Source organism: Achroia grisella, unplaced genomic scaffold, assembly GCF_030625045.1.
Source record: "Achroia grisella isolate CSIRO2021 unplaced genomic scaffold, CSIRO_AGI_Agris_v1 utg1847, whole genome shotgun sequence".
Classification (NCBI taxonomy): Eukaryota; Metazoa; Arthropoda; class Insecta; order Lepidoptera; family Pyralidae; genus Achroia; species Achroia grisella.
Genome location: NW_026712687.1, coordinates 2757065 through 2772233, shown reverse-complemented (window position 1 = coordinate 2772233; position 15169 = coordinate 2757065). Strand labels below are relative to the sequence as shown.

Sequence of the window (15169 nt, the reverse complement as noted above, 5' to 3'; positions counted from 1 at the left end):
CCAACTGATTATAATATAATAACCTTATAATATAACAACCTTATATTTATTAATACCTATACTTTATTAATTTTGTGATAATGCGTTTTAAATAAACACCCACATATTATTACTTAATAAAACTGCGTAATTAATATTAATTTACGATAGTGTCACAACTCTATTTAAAAAGTTTAAAAACCTGGCAACATCGGTAATGTCTCTGGGATTGAAAAGCTCTATTTTTGAGTTACTACCGGATATGTCTGCGTTGTAAGGCATTTGCATACTGATAATGTAATAAATAGTTTATAAAATAAAATTATTATAATAATAAAGTAATGCATTCATTACATCATATTTATTGAGCAAAGCCTATTTATTACACTCTAAACGATTACTTGAATGACAAACGTGCATGGCAATAATAGTTTATGCACGAGATTCACTTAATGTTAGACATTGATACCTACATAAGTGTATAATGTATGTAAAAAAGGCTTTAAAAAATAGTTGAGTTACTTGCCAGTTCTTCTCAATTAAATATATATACTGAACTGGACGAATCAATGATTTTTTATTTGATTTGAAAACAAATTTCAAAGCTTTATAATTAGTTTTCCTTTGTTTCAGATAATAAACTCAATCGATGACAACTACGATGTTATAGTGTATACTTTTATTACCAAAACCCATTACAGTGTAGTGCCACTGTGCTGTTTACATTAGTGTAGTATTAGTGTACACGTGAGTGCAATAAAATGGGCTGCAACACAAGTTCCGAAGCGAAAACGACCAAAGACGAAAATGAACAAAGTAAGGACACAACGCAAAATAAACAAAATAATGCACAAAATGACGCTAATGCTGTTATTTCAGGTAAGTTTATTTTTGTTTATGATTACTAAAATTAATTTAACAACACTTATATTACTGTTTTTTTTTGAAATAAATAGATACTGTACAATACGATTATTAAATACGTTTAACTTAATAAGGATTGATTATTTTTAACGATCTGTAAATGCGGATTCTAATTGATTCAATTTGAATTTATGAAGAATAATGCAAGCTGTCATATTTTGGTACAAATATAGTGATGAAATATTTATTTATAGTCCTATATTCGATATAGCGCCATCTATTTTTTACCTCTTGAACTACTCCTCTAGTGCTCAACAGAATTCCATGGCATTCCAAGTATTTCGTATTTTTGTAAACAATGGATAGGTGGCGCTGAAAGCAAATTTGTAGAAATACTTCAAGAGACAGAACTCATTACTGGCCACAAATATTTATGGAAGGGACAGTCGTTTTCAACCGACTCTAAAAAATGGAGGGTGCTTCCTTTGACTGTGGTGTGATTTTTTGTTTATATGTGTTACCTCAGATTATTTAATTTTTTCAAATAACCGATGTTCCTACATGAATTGATCCAATACGATGCAGTTTTTTTACGTGATATTTTTTTATTCGTGTGTTACTACTTATTTAAATGTTTAGATGTGGCAGAAATATAGCCAGGAAACACGAATGAGTTACTCGAGACTCTACCACCTGTAGTAGGCATTAGACTTTTAGTTAATTTTTTTTATTGGGTGATAATGGAATGACCCACCCGCCAGAACTGGTGGGACATCTGTAGAGATGATATGATGATGAGTATAGTATAGTAGAGCTATAGTATATTAATCACGATTATTTCCAGAGGTGACCGTGTAAAGGTTAAACTAACATGGTACATACCCTAGGCATTAGGGTTGTAAATATTTTATTGTATGATACAACAAAATAAATGTTGGCGTCATTACGTTTCGCGATTGGTACGCTGAAGAATTTAGGGATAGCCCGGCTCACGAAATTGTGCCTGCTCCCAACGATGGGGCCTATTCAGGAAGCGTTCGCTAAAATGTTGATCGATTTTTTATACCTCTCGTCGATAAAAATAAGGTTTATATATCTGATGATAGTTCTAACCAAAATTCATTTACTATGAACACTCGACCTAAGTTTTTACGCAGCTGGCCTTTACAACTTTACCGGACGATAGGGAGCGAGTGCAAATGCAGTGCGAGTGCACTCCAAACCTGCGGAAGGACTTATAGAGCGGCTGAAGGCCAACTCCCGCCTGACTGATACGACTTTAGTCTGAGGACACCGCTAGGGATTCAGGACTTCGTAGTTTCGTAGTTTCGATCCCTGGAATTGGACGGGGGAACGATCGGAGCCTGCGTGGGTCACCTATGTATTCCAATGTATTTCTGTTACCAAGCAGCTTGCTGAGTAAGATTTGAGTTAAAGAAGGTAGACTTGCCCCTATATTTTGGAATCAAATATACCCAGCGGGTTTTACCATAATGTTCACAAAACCTCTGACCCAGGAGAACAGTCGTGACGTTACGTTTTATGTCTTGTCAGTGCTAAATCTGTTTCACTTTTATGGTGGAGCAACTTTATATAGCTGTAAAATTGCTGGATTCAAACGATGTATGTTAAGAGGAAGGAAATTATTATACTGCTGCATCTAGTTGCTTTACTTCCTATCAAACCGGTGAATGATAAAATTTATTTATAGTTGAAAACTCAATAGAATTCAAAACTCATTTATTCATATAGAACACTTTCGGATTTCAATTTTTTATCACTTGCTACCGTCCAGTTCCACTAGCTACTTCAGTTAAGATAACCGACAAGTTATCTGATTAAGTTACTGTTCATAGTTGCTTAGTGTTAGTGCTAATTTTTAAATTATTCGGTTAATTTGTAAATAAAAACACTGGCCATAAATTATAATATCTTAATAAATATGATGTAAAAGAAACTAAATGTTTAATTAAAAATAGTATGTTAAATAATAACAAATAAATAAATAACAACTGATATAAATACATAGTTTGTATTTTTTACATTTGTAAATACATACATTGTGTATGCACATAGAAAACATACAGACCGATACAAACAATTATACTTATGATTACAATTGATTATACCTTGCGAGGAATCAAACCCGCGATCATCGGAAATAAAGCGATGTACTAAACCGCTACACCACCGAGGCCGTCAAAATTAAATCTATCAATTAAATGTTTAATAAGAATATAGAATAACAATTTCATTTCTCTATACTTACAAATGAACATTTTCGTACGAAGTGGAAGAGTCAACTAATCTCGTGAAAATATCTATCGACATGAGAATAACCACTCGAGCTTTTTCCGGGCGTTCATAAATTATCCCCACCTGAATAATTCAGTACTGAATGCGGCGCTGACAACATTTTGTTTGCGCTGACGAAATACTTTTTGACGCACCATCCCTTTTATCAGCCACCCGATTAGGTGAATCGGATTGTTTATTTTATTATGTGGTCTGTGGATCATCGGTCAAAGATAGAATTAGATCAGTGGATTGAAAAATGTGAATCGTAGCCCCTCGGGGGCCTCTAATACTTTCTCGGAGGAATGCGGTTAAAAATTAAAGAAATTTAGTTAGTCAAAAACTACAACTATAAGTAGTAGTTTTTATAGTAGTTTTTTGATGCGACTTCCATTGTCAGTACTCATAATAATTGTTATACGATTTAAATAGCATAACACGTTTCCAAAGTAATAGGCTTTATTCAAAAGTATCTCTTAATACATTTTGTGAATTCAATAAACAGTAAATTCAACATACTTTGGTATCATGTTGTAAAATTTAATGTCCATTCCCATAGAGAGAGACGAACTTCTTTACATTCCATAGATTCACAGTGCGGAAGTCGGAATAATCCCGAACTGCTCGGAATTCCCCTCTCTGACACTAGATATCTAGTGTTCTGACACTCCCTCTCTGAGGGAAACTCTGAGCAGTTCTCGAGACTTGAGACTCGGGTGTAGATTTAAGGAGCCAGTATGCCCACATACGTCAACACTCACCTTCACCGCTCGTGTTTCTCGAAACTGCCTGCCTAACGAAGTTTGGTAGAAATCCGCAAGTACTCTTTAGAGAGTTTAATCTATTAACTTCATCTAAACGAAAGTTGGGGACTGCAAGTGTATAGTTTGCATCTAACATTCAATGATATTAAGGTCACTATTTTGAGAAATAAACCTTTTCGTAAAGAGTTTCGTTATTTTTTTATACTACAACTTTGGCAAACAAGCATACGGCCCATCTGATGGTAAACGGTTACCTTATCCTATGGACATCTGAAACACCAGAGGTGTTAATGCGCGTTGCCGACTCTTAAGAAATCTTAATTAATATTAAGAAGGGTTTCTTGAAATCCACTTTTGTAGTCTTTCGAGAAAGCCTCGGCAGGTAGTTCATTTCACAATCTAACTGTACGCGGGAGGAAGCTCATCTGAAACCCCTCTGCGTTCATGCGTAGGTAAATATTCCGATGTTTTGCTGGAGAGGCGAGAAAATGCAGTAAAATAACTGGATATGGAGGTATAACATCTTAGTCTTTCGGTATGGCAATGCATGGGTGGTATCACAGGCGTCACATGATAACGTGATGTCCATGGTGATGTTCGTGTATTATATATAGGCGACGGTTGTATATAGGTTACCACTTTCAATCAAGTGAGCCGCAAGCCTGATTACCATTCCAGTTACATAGAACATATACTGTAGAAACTCGAACAAAGGAAATCAATCCTAATATTATGGTATAAAGGTAGGCAATGACTCTTTACCATCTGGGATTATACCTTTGATTTGAGATATTTATTTATTTATCGATCTCTCGATACCAATGACTTACAATGGACAGTAAATAGCCTTTAATAAATAAATACCCCTGGGCATATCGGATTTGGGGCAAGCGAGCGATTATCGAAATTGCTAGGCGAAATTACGGTTGAAGTATAGCGTTATAAATAGACAGTGGTGAGGCAAATTTTATAGACAATTGAATTTGCTAGTGGGTTAATGAATAAATGTATGGTAAGCGAGGGGACTGCATTATTATTATGTTGGTAAATATAATTATGGAAAAAGATTGTTTAAAAAAAAGAAATAAAAGAAGAACAATAAAATAATAGATAATAAAAAATAGCTAACAGTTTTTTTCTATATATAATATGTATGTATATACAAAAAACATAACCATGTATTTATATTAGTTGCCTGGTACCCATAACACAAGCTTCGCTTAGTTGGAGACAAGATGACACTGTGTGAATTGTCCTAATATATTATTAATTATTACTAGAGATCGCGCAGTGGTCAGAATTTGACCATAAATAATTTAAATGATGAGTTTGAATTATATCTAGGTTGTATTTGTCAAAGACTTGCTTTAAATATTATATATATATTACATTGATAACAGTACAGAAACAAACCTTGATTCGCTGATTTGATAACAATATTGACGTTTTGTTATTAGTCTTGTAATATAATGGTAGTATGTGTAATGTTTTTGATTGTTTAAATGTATTTATAAAGCATAATTAAAAATATATTAGCATCCTGCACTTCTTCTCTATATAAAGTACAAGTGTGCGAAATTTTACACTCCTCCATCGCATCGGCGCAATTTTCTTAAAAAGGCATACAAAGTTTTTGCTTTATGTATTAATATAATGATTATATTATTAAATAATGAAACTAATTTACTAGATATAAAAATAAAATTAGTAAATTTCCTAAAATTAATGATAGGTAAATATGACAGACAAATATTTTTAGAGTATGCAACAGGATTCCTGAAAACAATAAGTAATAAGAATAAGTACTATAAATATTGATTATTAGAGGTAGCGTACAATAATAGTAAGTAATTAAAAAAAAAAAAAAGCTTAGGAATACACACACTGGTTCATAATAATAAGATATAGTTCGCTACAAATAAGCGACAGATATTACTTTAAAATATATATAAAGTAGGTATGTGTGTTCTTTATATAATAACTCTTTACATGTAATTTTAATTTCTCTCTACAAGGTCATAGTATAAAATAAAAATAACATATCATACTCGTATACTACATAAGGTTACGATGTTATTTCGTTTCAGTTTACGATCAAAATGTCGTACATCGCTGTACGCCGATCATAAATTATACCTTTATTTATTACTACGTACTTCCCAGCGATTTCCCCTGGTCTGATGGCTTAGTTTTGTTAACACCGTATTACTTTTTCATACGAAGTCTGTACAAATATATGAAGCTGAAGTTTGTACCTAACCGGATTTGAAAAAAATCTTTTTAAAATGAATGTCACACGTTAAGGAGAAGGTCAATACTGTATGACATGACGTAAGTTCTAAATTTTGTGACGTCACAAATTTCAAATCTAATATATATTAATACTACCGGTGATCGAGAGTATTGTGGCACAAGTTGGCGGTTTATGAACAGAGATTCAGACAAAAATGGTATGCGCGTGTGTCTAATATACATTCAAAATAAAAAATTTCAATTAATTACGAAAAACTTCAAAAAACCTCATATCTGTTGTAATACATACTGTGCTAGTCACATGTGAAACATGTGACGAGCTGTGACAAGAAAACTCAATTCTTTTTTTTTTTTAAATAATAGAGTTTTTAATTAATATTGATCCATATGGGTTTTTGAATAGAGTTTGTTAGAGTACCTTGTGTTCATTAAAAAAAATTAATATTTTTAATCCACATTTCTATTTGTATTCATGAGTATAATTTGTGTTGGCCGGGCTGTTTTCTACTTACCTATATTATGTATGTATTTACAAAAAAAAATTAAGTATTTACATCATTTGTCTAACACAAGTTCTGCTTAGCTTCGGACTAGGTGGCGCTATGAATTGTCCAAGATTGTTATTATTATTTCAGGGTTACACTAAGTCACGAAGCTCTCATTATATTTTTTTATTTCTATATGTCATTAAAAATTGGGTTACTTCTACGCTCGCTAGTGAGCGTATAAGTAATGTCTAACGTTGATTGAAAATGACGTCGTTAACCAACTATTAGAGGGGAGAGGTAACTTGTTTACTTTGTGCGCGTTCATGATGGTTGAGGTGCCAAGGAATAAACTTATAGGTATATACATTTTCTTGTTATTCATTAAAATTTGAACCTAAAATTAATTTCTAGTATAGGGACTCTAAGGAGGATTTAGAAGTTGCCTACGCCTTAGAGACGACTTTAGCTGAGGATGTGAATTATATTTAATTAGGATGTGAATATTTAATGAGTTTGATGATCCCAATCTCTCAAACGGTATCGTACCACTTAGCTTGAGACGAGACTTCCCATCGCTTTGTGTGTTCTACCGTATATACAACGGACTGAGTTCTGATGAATTGTTTGACATGATGCCTACGGCTACCTTTTACCATCCCACCGCTCGCCATCGACAGGGAATTCATCCCCACACGCTGGAACCTAAGTGGTCTCGGACAGTGCGGTTTCAGAGGAGCTTCCTCCCGCGTACACTTAGATTGTGGAATTAACTACCTGCCGAGGTTTTCTCGAGAGACTACAGCATTTTTACATGGTTTTTTTAAGGTTTCTTAAGGCTCGGTAATGCGCATGTGTCACCCCTGGTGTCCATAGGCTACGGTAACCATTTATCATCAGGTGGGCCGTATGCTTGTTTGCCACCTACGTGGTATAAAAAAAAATCAAGAGAATAAAGATCATTTTTATTTTTTATTTCATATAGGGACTCTAATAGGAGTCAAGTCGACTTATAAAGTACTGTAGTTAATTGATAGTGAATACACCACATTGGTCTAACCTGACTTTCCCATTCTTTACTGGTATAACTATATCATTCTATTGTAAATAGATCCATTAAAAACAATGTAAATTATTACTTATTTAAAGTATTAACTACAGTCCCAAAAGACAAAATAGTTGAATAATTAAAACTGTTTTATATTTTTACTAGCTAACCACCCCGACTACGTACGGGTGTACATGTATTATATATATAAACCTTCCTCTTGAATCACTCTATCTGTTAAAAAAAACCGCTTCTAATTCCGTTGCGTAGATTTAAAGATTTAAGCATACATAGGGACGGACAGACAGCGACAGCGATTTTGTTTTATACTATGTAATGATTAATTAAGTAGATTAGTATTTGTTTACTCAATGACAATTTAAGTACCGTCACGATATCAAAAGAATAAATTATCTTGTTTTATTTGATAAGAACAAAACATATAATAATCAACGTAATATAGGTATATATATATTGCAGTAATATGGTATTTTTTTATAATAAGTAGAAATTTTATTTAAAATGTATTTTTAATTATATATATTTTGTTTGTAATAATTACACTGCATACATGTTTATTACATCAAACCACTAAATTGTGTTTATTTATGATGTGTTTAATAATAATAATAATAATAAATGTGAATGCAATTTAATTGACGATGGATTATATCACACGAACGGATTTATTTTAAAATATCACATAATTGTTAACCAAACTAGTCGATTGTAACTTGTACCATACCAATGCTAACAAACTATGAATCTAGGGGAACGTTTTCTACTTGTAATTACTTGTTAATGGTGCTTCCTTTAAACCTATAAAGAACATATATATATATATATATATATATATATATATATATATATATATATATATATATATATATATTTCTTACTCCCAACTTTGTTTGTACATATTATCTAGGATTTAATTATATTCAGTATGCTATGCCTTGTTAATAAGTTAAAAGTCTATGCTCCTAGGCGTACAATACAATTATCATTAAGAGATGGTTCTACTAGTGTACCCTATGAAAGCAGCCGAAGTCGCGGTTAGCAGTTAGTGATATAATTCATTTATGGTTGAAACTATATCCTCGCTGACACAATTCACGGAGTCCTCGTGTTTCATACTCTATAGAAGTGACTGAACTAACGAGTTTTAACTTTGCGTTTCCAACAACATACAAGTGACATTTTCTGCTTGTGGTATTTTGGTGGTAATACTTGTTTGTGTCTTTTTAATCAACAGACTAACTTTTATTTATTAATTTACTAGCTTATTATATATAACTTCGTCGGTATCACAACTTGATATTTATCGTTATATTTCGCGCACTTTACTTATATCTTATTAAATTACGGCCTATTTTTATTGTTTTTTTGTTAATAATGGCGACTAGTGGCCCCTTTCTGGCAATTTAATTGACATTCATGCCAGTTTGACCACCACTCGGTCCATCTGGTAAACTTGTTAAAGTCTTTTAGTTGCGGCATATTGTAACTGACTTCATACTTATCATATCATTTTCCACTAGGGCTCCGCCAGCATATACCGTTAGCACAGAAGGTTGCTCCATTCCAATAAAAAAATACTTAACAAAAGATGTAAGGTGTTATACATGATTATACATTTATTAGTTAAATGAAAATGCGTGTACCGCCTTAGTATATCTTGCTACGAATCTCGTAGCACTGCTACGCGACATCGCTACGAACTTATGTGGTCTTGGTACTTCTGTACATTATTTTTTATTTCTATTTTTATCATATTGTCCTAGTAATCAGGTTACGTCTAGCCTGATGATTGATGTCTTTGTTGTTATTGTGACCTTTGTATATGGTCTTTTTACGCTGTGTGGACTGAAACTTTGTAATCTGAAGATTCCTTTTGTCTCTTTTACTCCTTCACGCCAACACTCGATTTGAACAATAATTTCAAAACTTACTTAGGTTTACTTAGAATACGACTAGCCTTATGGTGATTCCAGTGACCTCAATACTGACCTCATTACGACTACTAAGCATAATTTTATGACCAATATTTTTGCAATAGTTATTTCGAATATTTCGCTATTAATACATATGATTAATACAGTTAATCGGGTTTTAATATGAATAATTCTATTGGAAATAACGTTTAGTTATTATTTACTTCTCTCGTTACGATTATGTTATTTTAGGTCTCAAGTTTGCTTTGTAAGTTATGTTTACTCACCCAAGTTGTTGTTCTGGATGGTATCATATTAGTTTAAGTTTATTAATTTGATTTTTATTTTATTTTTGTTACTTAAAGATAAAAAAAGCTGAGTTTCGATATTAGGATTGATTGTAGGATAGGAGACAGTGAAATTTCACTTGCATACATATCCTGTACGTACAGGATATGTAAGAATAACCATAACAATAACATTTGTAAAAGAAGTATGCATATCAGTTGTCTAGTATTAATAAACTCTGATTTTTTATTCATTTTACAATGTGCTCGAATATAAAGTTCCAGGCTTGTTACAGCTTTATTAATACCACAGATAATATAATATTACTTATATATTACATGTGGTATTTTTTTATTAAATTAAGGGATACACAACAAAATAATATATATATATATATATATATATATATATATATATATATATATTCATTTTAGGGACTATACTATACTACATGGTTTTATTTTTGTATTTTTACTTTTATTTTATACAAATATAAACAATTTTGGAAACACTCAACTTGTGCTAATAACTATTCTGTTAATATTACACTAGCTACTCGCCCCGGCTTCGCCCGGATGTACTTGTATTACATATATAAACCTTCCTCTTGAATCACTCTATCTTAAAGTTTTAAAGATTTAAGCATACATAAGGACAGACAGCGACAGCGGCTTTATTTTATACTATATAATGATATGTTTATTCAATTTTTACAGTATGCATAGTCACTATATAATGAAAAATAGTTTCTTTACTATTTGATTTAGCTAATTTTTAGCTTGTTACTCTAGGAATTTATATCACAAGCTTAGCTTGCGTTTAGATTGCACTGTGTGAATAGTCCTGTACATACTATTATTATTAATAACGTGATATCCACATACATTAACAGCGGCGGTTATCGTTTTTCACGGGCTTATTTGCCATCCAAATACATAAGAAAAAAGTTAGTCTATAGGAAAGTACATTAAATGTTACAGTCAGTATAATTTAATGACTAAAGTTTTGCACTAGTGATATATAGTCATAATACTTCTTTCTACCTTTATTCCCGTTATAGAATTGATTGCACGCTCTGCCGACTCGCCTGTCTCCTTAATTAACTGTTAGTTATTGGAATACTATATTTCTGTAATACGCAGACTTAATTAAAACCTGACAGTCAATCCAATATATCGATTACGTATTAGTATTGAAAAAGAGATAAGAGAAGATATAACTCTTTTCTAATTAATACTAGAGACTTCATTTGCTTTTTTTGTGACAATGGATCAGGTTAGGTTTCATTAAGATCCGTTCCGGTGAATAGTTATATTGATCGGGAATCAAAATTACAATCTTTCAAATGTGAACCAGGCTGTTAAGCTACTAAACCAGTTATGAACTCTGCTAAAATCCAGATATATTCATAATGCTAAATTTAATTTTTAAAAGCTATTAAAACGTTAAACTCTCGGCTCTAATATCGTTAATAAGTGACCTCCGGCCATTATTAAAGATGGCCGAAAATCCGTAGCGCGCCATAAGTAAATAACTCGGGCCCTGGAACCTTTCTCGGACGCTATTGTATGAAGGAATTTCACTGATAACATAATTATTTTACCTTTTTAACCAACTTTGGAAAGTAGATAGCGATCTTTGGAAACAAGCTGACGGCCCACCTGATGGTGAGTGGTATCTGTCGTAAATATAGATTAACAGCATTAATATTGATTTAAAATAACACAAGAAATTCAGTCCAAATTCTACGCCTATATAACGCTATATCTACGCTTATATAGACCTAGGATGTAATGCATTCATTACCTTCTATGTATTATTACGGAGTTATTTAAATACTTCTATAACATACTTTGGATGCCTAAATGTGCTGGATCTATTTGAATTCGACGTGCCTAAGGGCGAGATTACAATATCAGTGTATCTATCACCGCAGAGTAGGTCAGATGATTTTATGTTAGATACCTATATAAGCATAAAATGTAAATAAATTGACTCAAAAATAAAAAGAAATTCACTTAACTTTATTGCCAATTCTTCTAAATTGAATTTGTATATAGAACTGGGCGGTATAGTAAAAATATTAATAACAAAAACTGGACGTTCAAAAGCGGTTGAAACGTCTTACATTAAATGATTTTTTAAGTAATATTTTTTAAAATTTTGATATATAAATATAATAGAACGGAAGTAAGTAGGTATATAAAATGTAGTAATAAAGTACAAAACGAAATTTGTGTTGTCGGCCAGAATCAAACCCAGGACCTTTGAATTTTTAAAGTGGTTTATGTTACCTACTTAAGATACATTTAACAGAATCAACTGAATCTATAACTAGTTTTATTGTAGGTGTTGATTAAGCGTTCGACATATATTCACATTAGACACATATTCTATACAATACTTTTTATATATACTTTAATATTTTTATTATTATTTTTTTATAAAACATAAATAAATACACAAAAGCTCGTTATTTTCAACAGCGCCGTCAATTATAAAGTTTATATTTCTAATACGTGTACATGATGTCTTAAAGGAATATATTACGAAAAAACCTTTTGAATTAAAATATGAAATAATTAATTTCTAATTCTAATTAAATTTGTATAATACGAAGCATCGTATATACTTTATCTTCACATAGTATAAAATGAAGTTGCTTTGGCTGTTTGTTCGCTTAGATCTTTTATACAATGCAACACATTTTAATGTAGTTTTTAGCAATAGATAGAGTAATTCAAAAGGAAGGTTTATATGTATAATACATGTACACCCGTACGAAGCCGGGGCGGTAGCTAGTTTAATATAAATTTCACATATTACACTCAATATAAATATTGTATTTAATGGATTTAGTACAAAAATACATAACTCATACATTTTCCATTTTTATGACATATATCAGCCTGATGGTAACCGACGCCTATACAAATAATCTTTATTCAAATAAACTTAATATAAGCACTTTTGAATAGCCACATTTTTTTTTATTCTACCATTCATTCGGAAGGCAGAAATCAGGAAGAATGAGAAAGAAACTTGTGTGTTACTCTTTTAAATAAATGTTGTTCTAAGTAAATACACATTAACAAGGATTAGGCATGCGACAATCAACATAGATACCGCTACGCACTCAATCTTTGTGCAATCAGATAATATTGTCAACGCTATGAATTTCAAATTAGATTTTTTCTAGAAAAACTATATAGATGCAAAGCACCAGTCACTATGGACATCATGCAGTCACGTGACGCCCTTGTTATCCCTTACGTGACCTTATTCCGGCGTACTAAGGTGCCACACCTGTAATTTTACTACCAATGTTTCAATACAAAGTATTTTAAAAAAATATACCTATATATTCATTTGGTTGTATTGTACTTAAAAAAATTAAAATAGAATATTTGTCTTCGTGCAAAACCGGCGCGTTAAAGTTCTTATTAAACTTGTTAGCGTTCTTATTAAAAAGGCCTATTATAATAGTCATGCACACTGCTTATTGTTAATCTGTGGCATGATAATATTAAAATTTCAATTCGTATATAGTAGGTGTAATAAAATTTGTGAAGTAACCTTTAGCTGTAACATGAACACAAGTAGAAGCGATTTTCCCGCGCAACCGCTTTCCAAGTTTCCAGAGTCGCTCGCTCACTCGCGGGAGGTAGACGTGCCCTCCATTTAAAAATTCGAATTTAGAACATCCGAAATTTAGGTGCCGCCGTTTAAAAATCGAACGTGAATTTTCAAATTCGGAAATTGAATTCTAGATATTCGTCGAGTTCCATTGTGAGTATATAGTTTATAAATATCTTTTTTTTTTTATCAGACCAAGATATTTGCTATGTACTGCCATAATTTTTTTTTGGTTAATTTTATTGGGGTTAACCGAGTGTATTGTGCTTAAAGGTCGCAAGTTGAAGAAGGACGAGCTAATTAGGTTAGAACTAATTAGTTGGGGAGGGTTTCACTGTTTATATTGGCATGTGAAGGGTACGGTGTCTATTCTTATAACACCTGTCTCGCTTCAAAGATTACATGTGTATTAATTTATTGAAATTTAAACTTACTGAATATGATATTATAGTCTATTATATAATGAAATTATATATACATATATCGAGATATTGATTAGAATTATATTTACTACTTACTAATTATATATACTACTGTTGTAAATCAATATGAATAGGGAAAGTGATTCGTGTTTGAATAATGGAAGGAATATATCATAATACTCGTAATTAGTTACTAAGGTTTTTAAAACTTGTCTGTATAAAAGTAAAAAATATGTTCAGAATTATGCATACTATAGAAAAGAAAGAAGTATGTAAAAATATTTTATAATTCGGATTTTTTCTACAGAAATCTAGCTATTTTATATCCTGGAAGTAAATGGTTTGTTTTTATTTATACAAAGATATTGTACTAACATATGAATGTATGAATGTCTATCAAAATTTGACGACCTCAGTGATCTAGCCGTTTAGTACACAGTCTTACTTCTGATGGCTGTGGATTCGATTAGTCGCATAGTAATAACATTTGTATTCATGAGTAAAACTACGTGTTTTGATGTCTATTATGTATGTATTAAAAAAAAATTCATCTACATATTTATATCAGTTTTCTAGTACCTTAACACAAGCTCTGCTTAGCTAAGGACTAGATGCTGTGATAATTGTCCTGAGATATTATTATTATTAAAACTAGAACCAGTTTTTAACTGGGTTCGGTAAAATATATAAATAAAATAAAATACATGCAGGATCCGTTTCCGAAACAGACTCATTGCTTTCGTCCGGTCTTAGTTTATTTTTTGTTTAAACATTTGTACATTGTTTGTTCATGAAATATATATATGCATATATATATTAAACAAAATTATAAAAGGTCCATCCAAGTACAAAACGAACGGTCATGAAAACTTCTCTCTTTCACAAAGCAGACCTTCAGTTTTCTTTACTTAGGACCATAAAAGAGGTTTCCTTTGAAAAATCGTGGGTAGAGCCCTGTTGTGTACCAAATGGTTAAACCACTAAGTAAGACCTTTACAGGAAGACTAGACTCTGCCCTTGACTCCGTCTGGATTACCAGGATTATCTGGGAATGTAATAAGAAGTCGGAAGATGAGATAAGGCAGTGGAATTACAGTATAGGAGGAATGACATCTCAGTTCTTTAGAATAGCAACGCTTGAGTGGTATCACGGGCATCACATGATAACGTGATGTTAGTGGTGCTGTTCATGTATATAACC

At 31.8% G+C, this 15169-nt stretch overlaps 1 protein-coding gene across 1 annotated transcript in view; it reads left to right on the top strand.

Moving 5' to 3' along the window:
* Window positions 1-618: 618 nt before the first annotated feature.
* LOC131841594 (uncharacterized) overlaps window positions 619-15169 on the top strand; it is a 119612-nt gene continuing 105061 nt past the window's right edge. The window contains exon 1 of the mRNA XM_059189915.1: window positions 619-858. Coding sequence (XP_059045898.1) covers window positions 741-858 — 118 coding nt within the window. The 5' untranslated portion in view covers window positions 619-740. The remainder of the gene's footprint in view (window positions 859-15169) is intronic.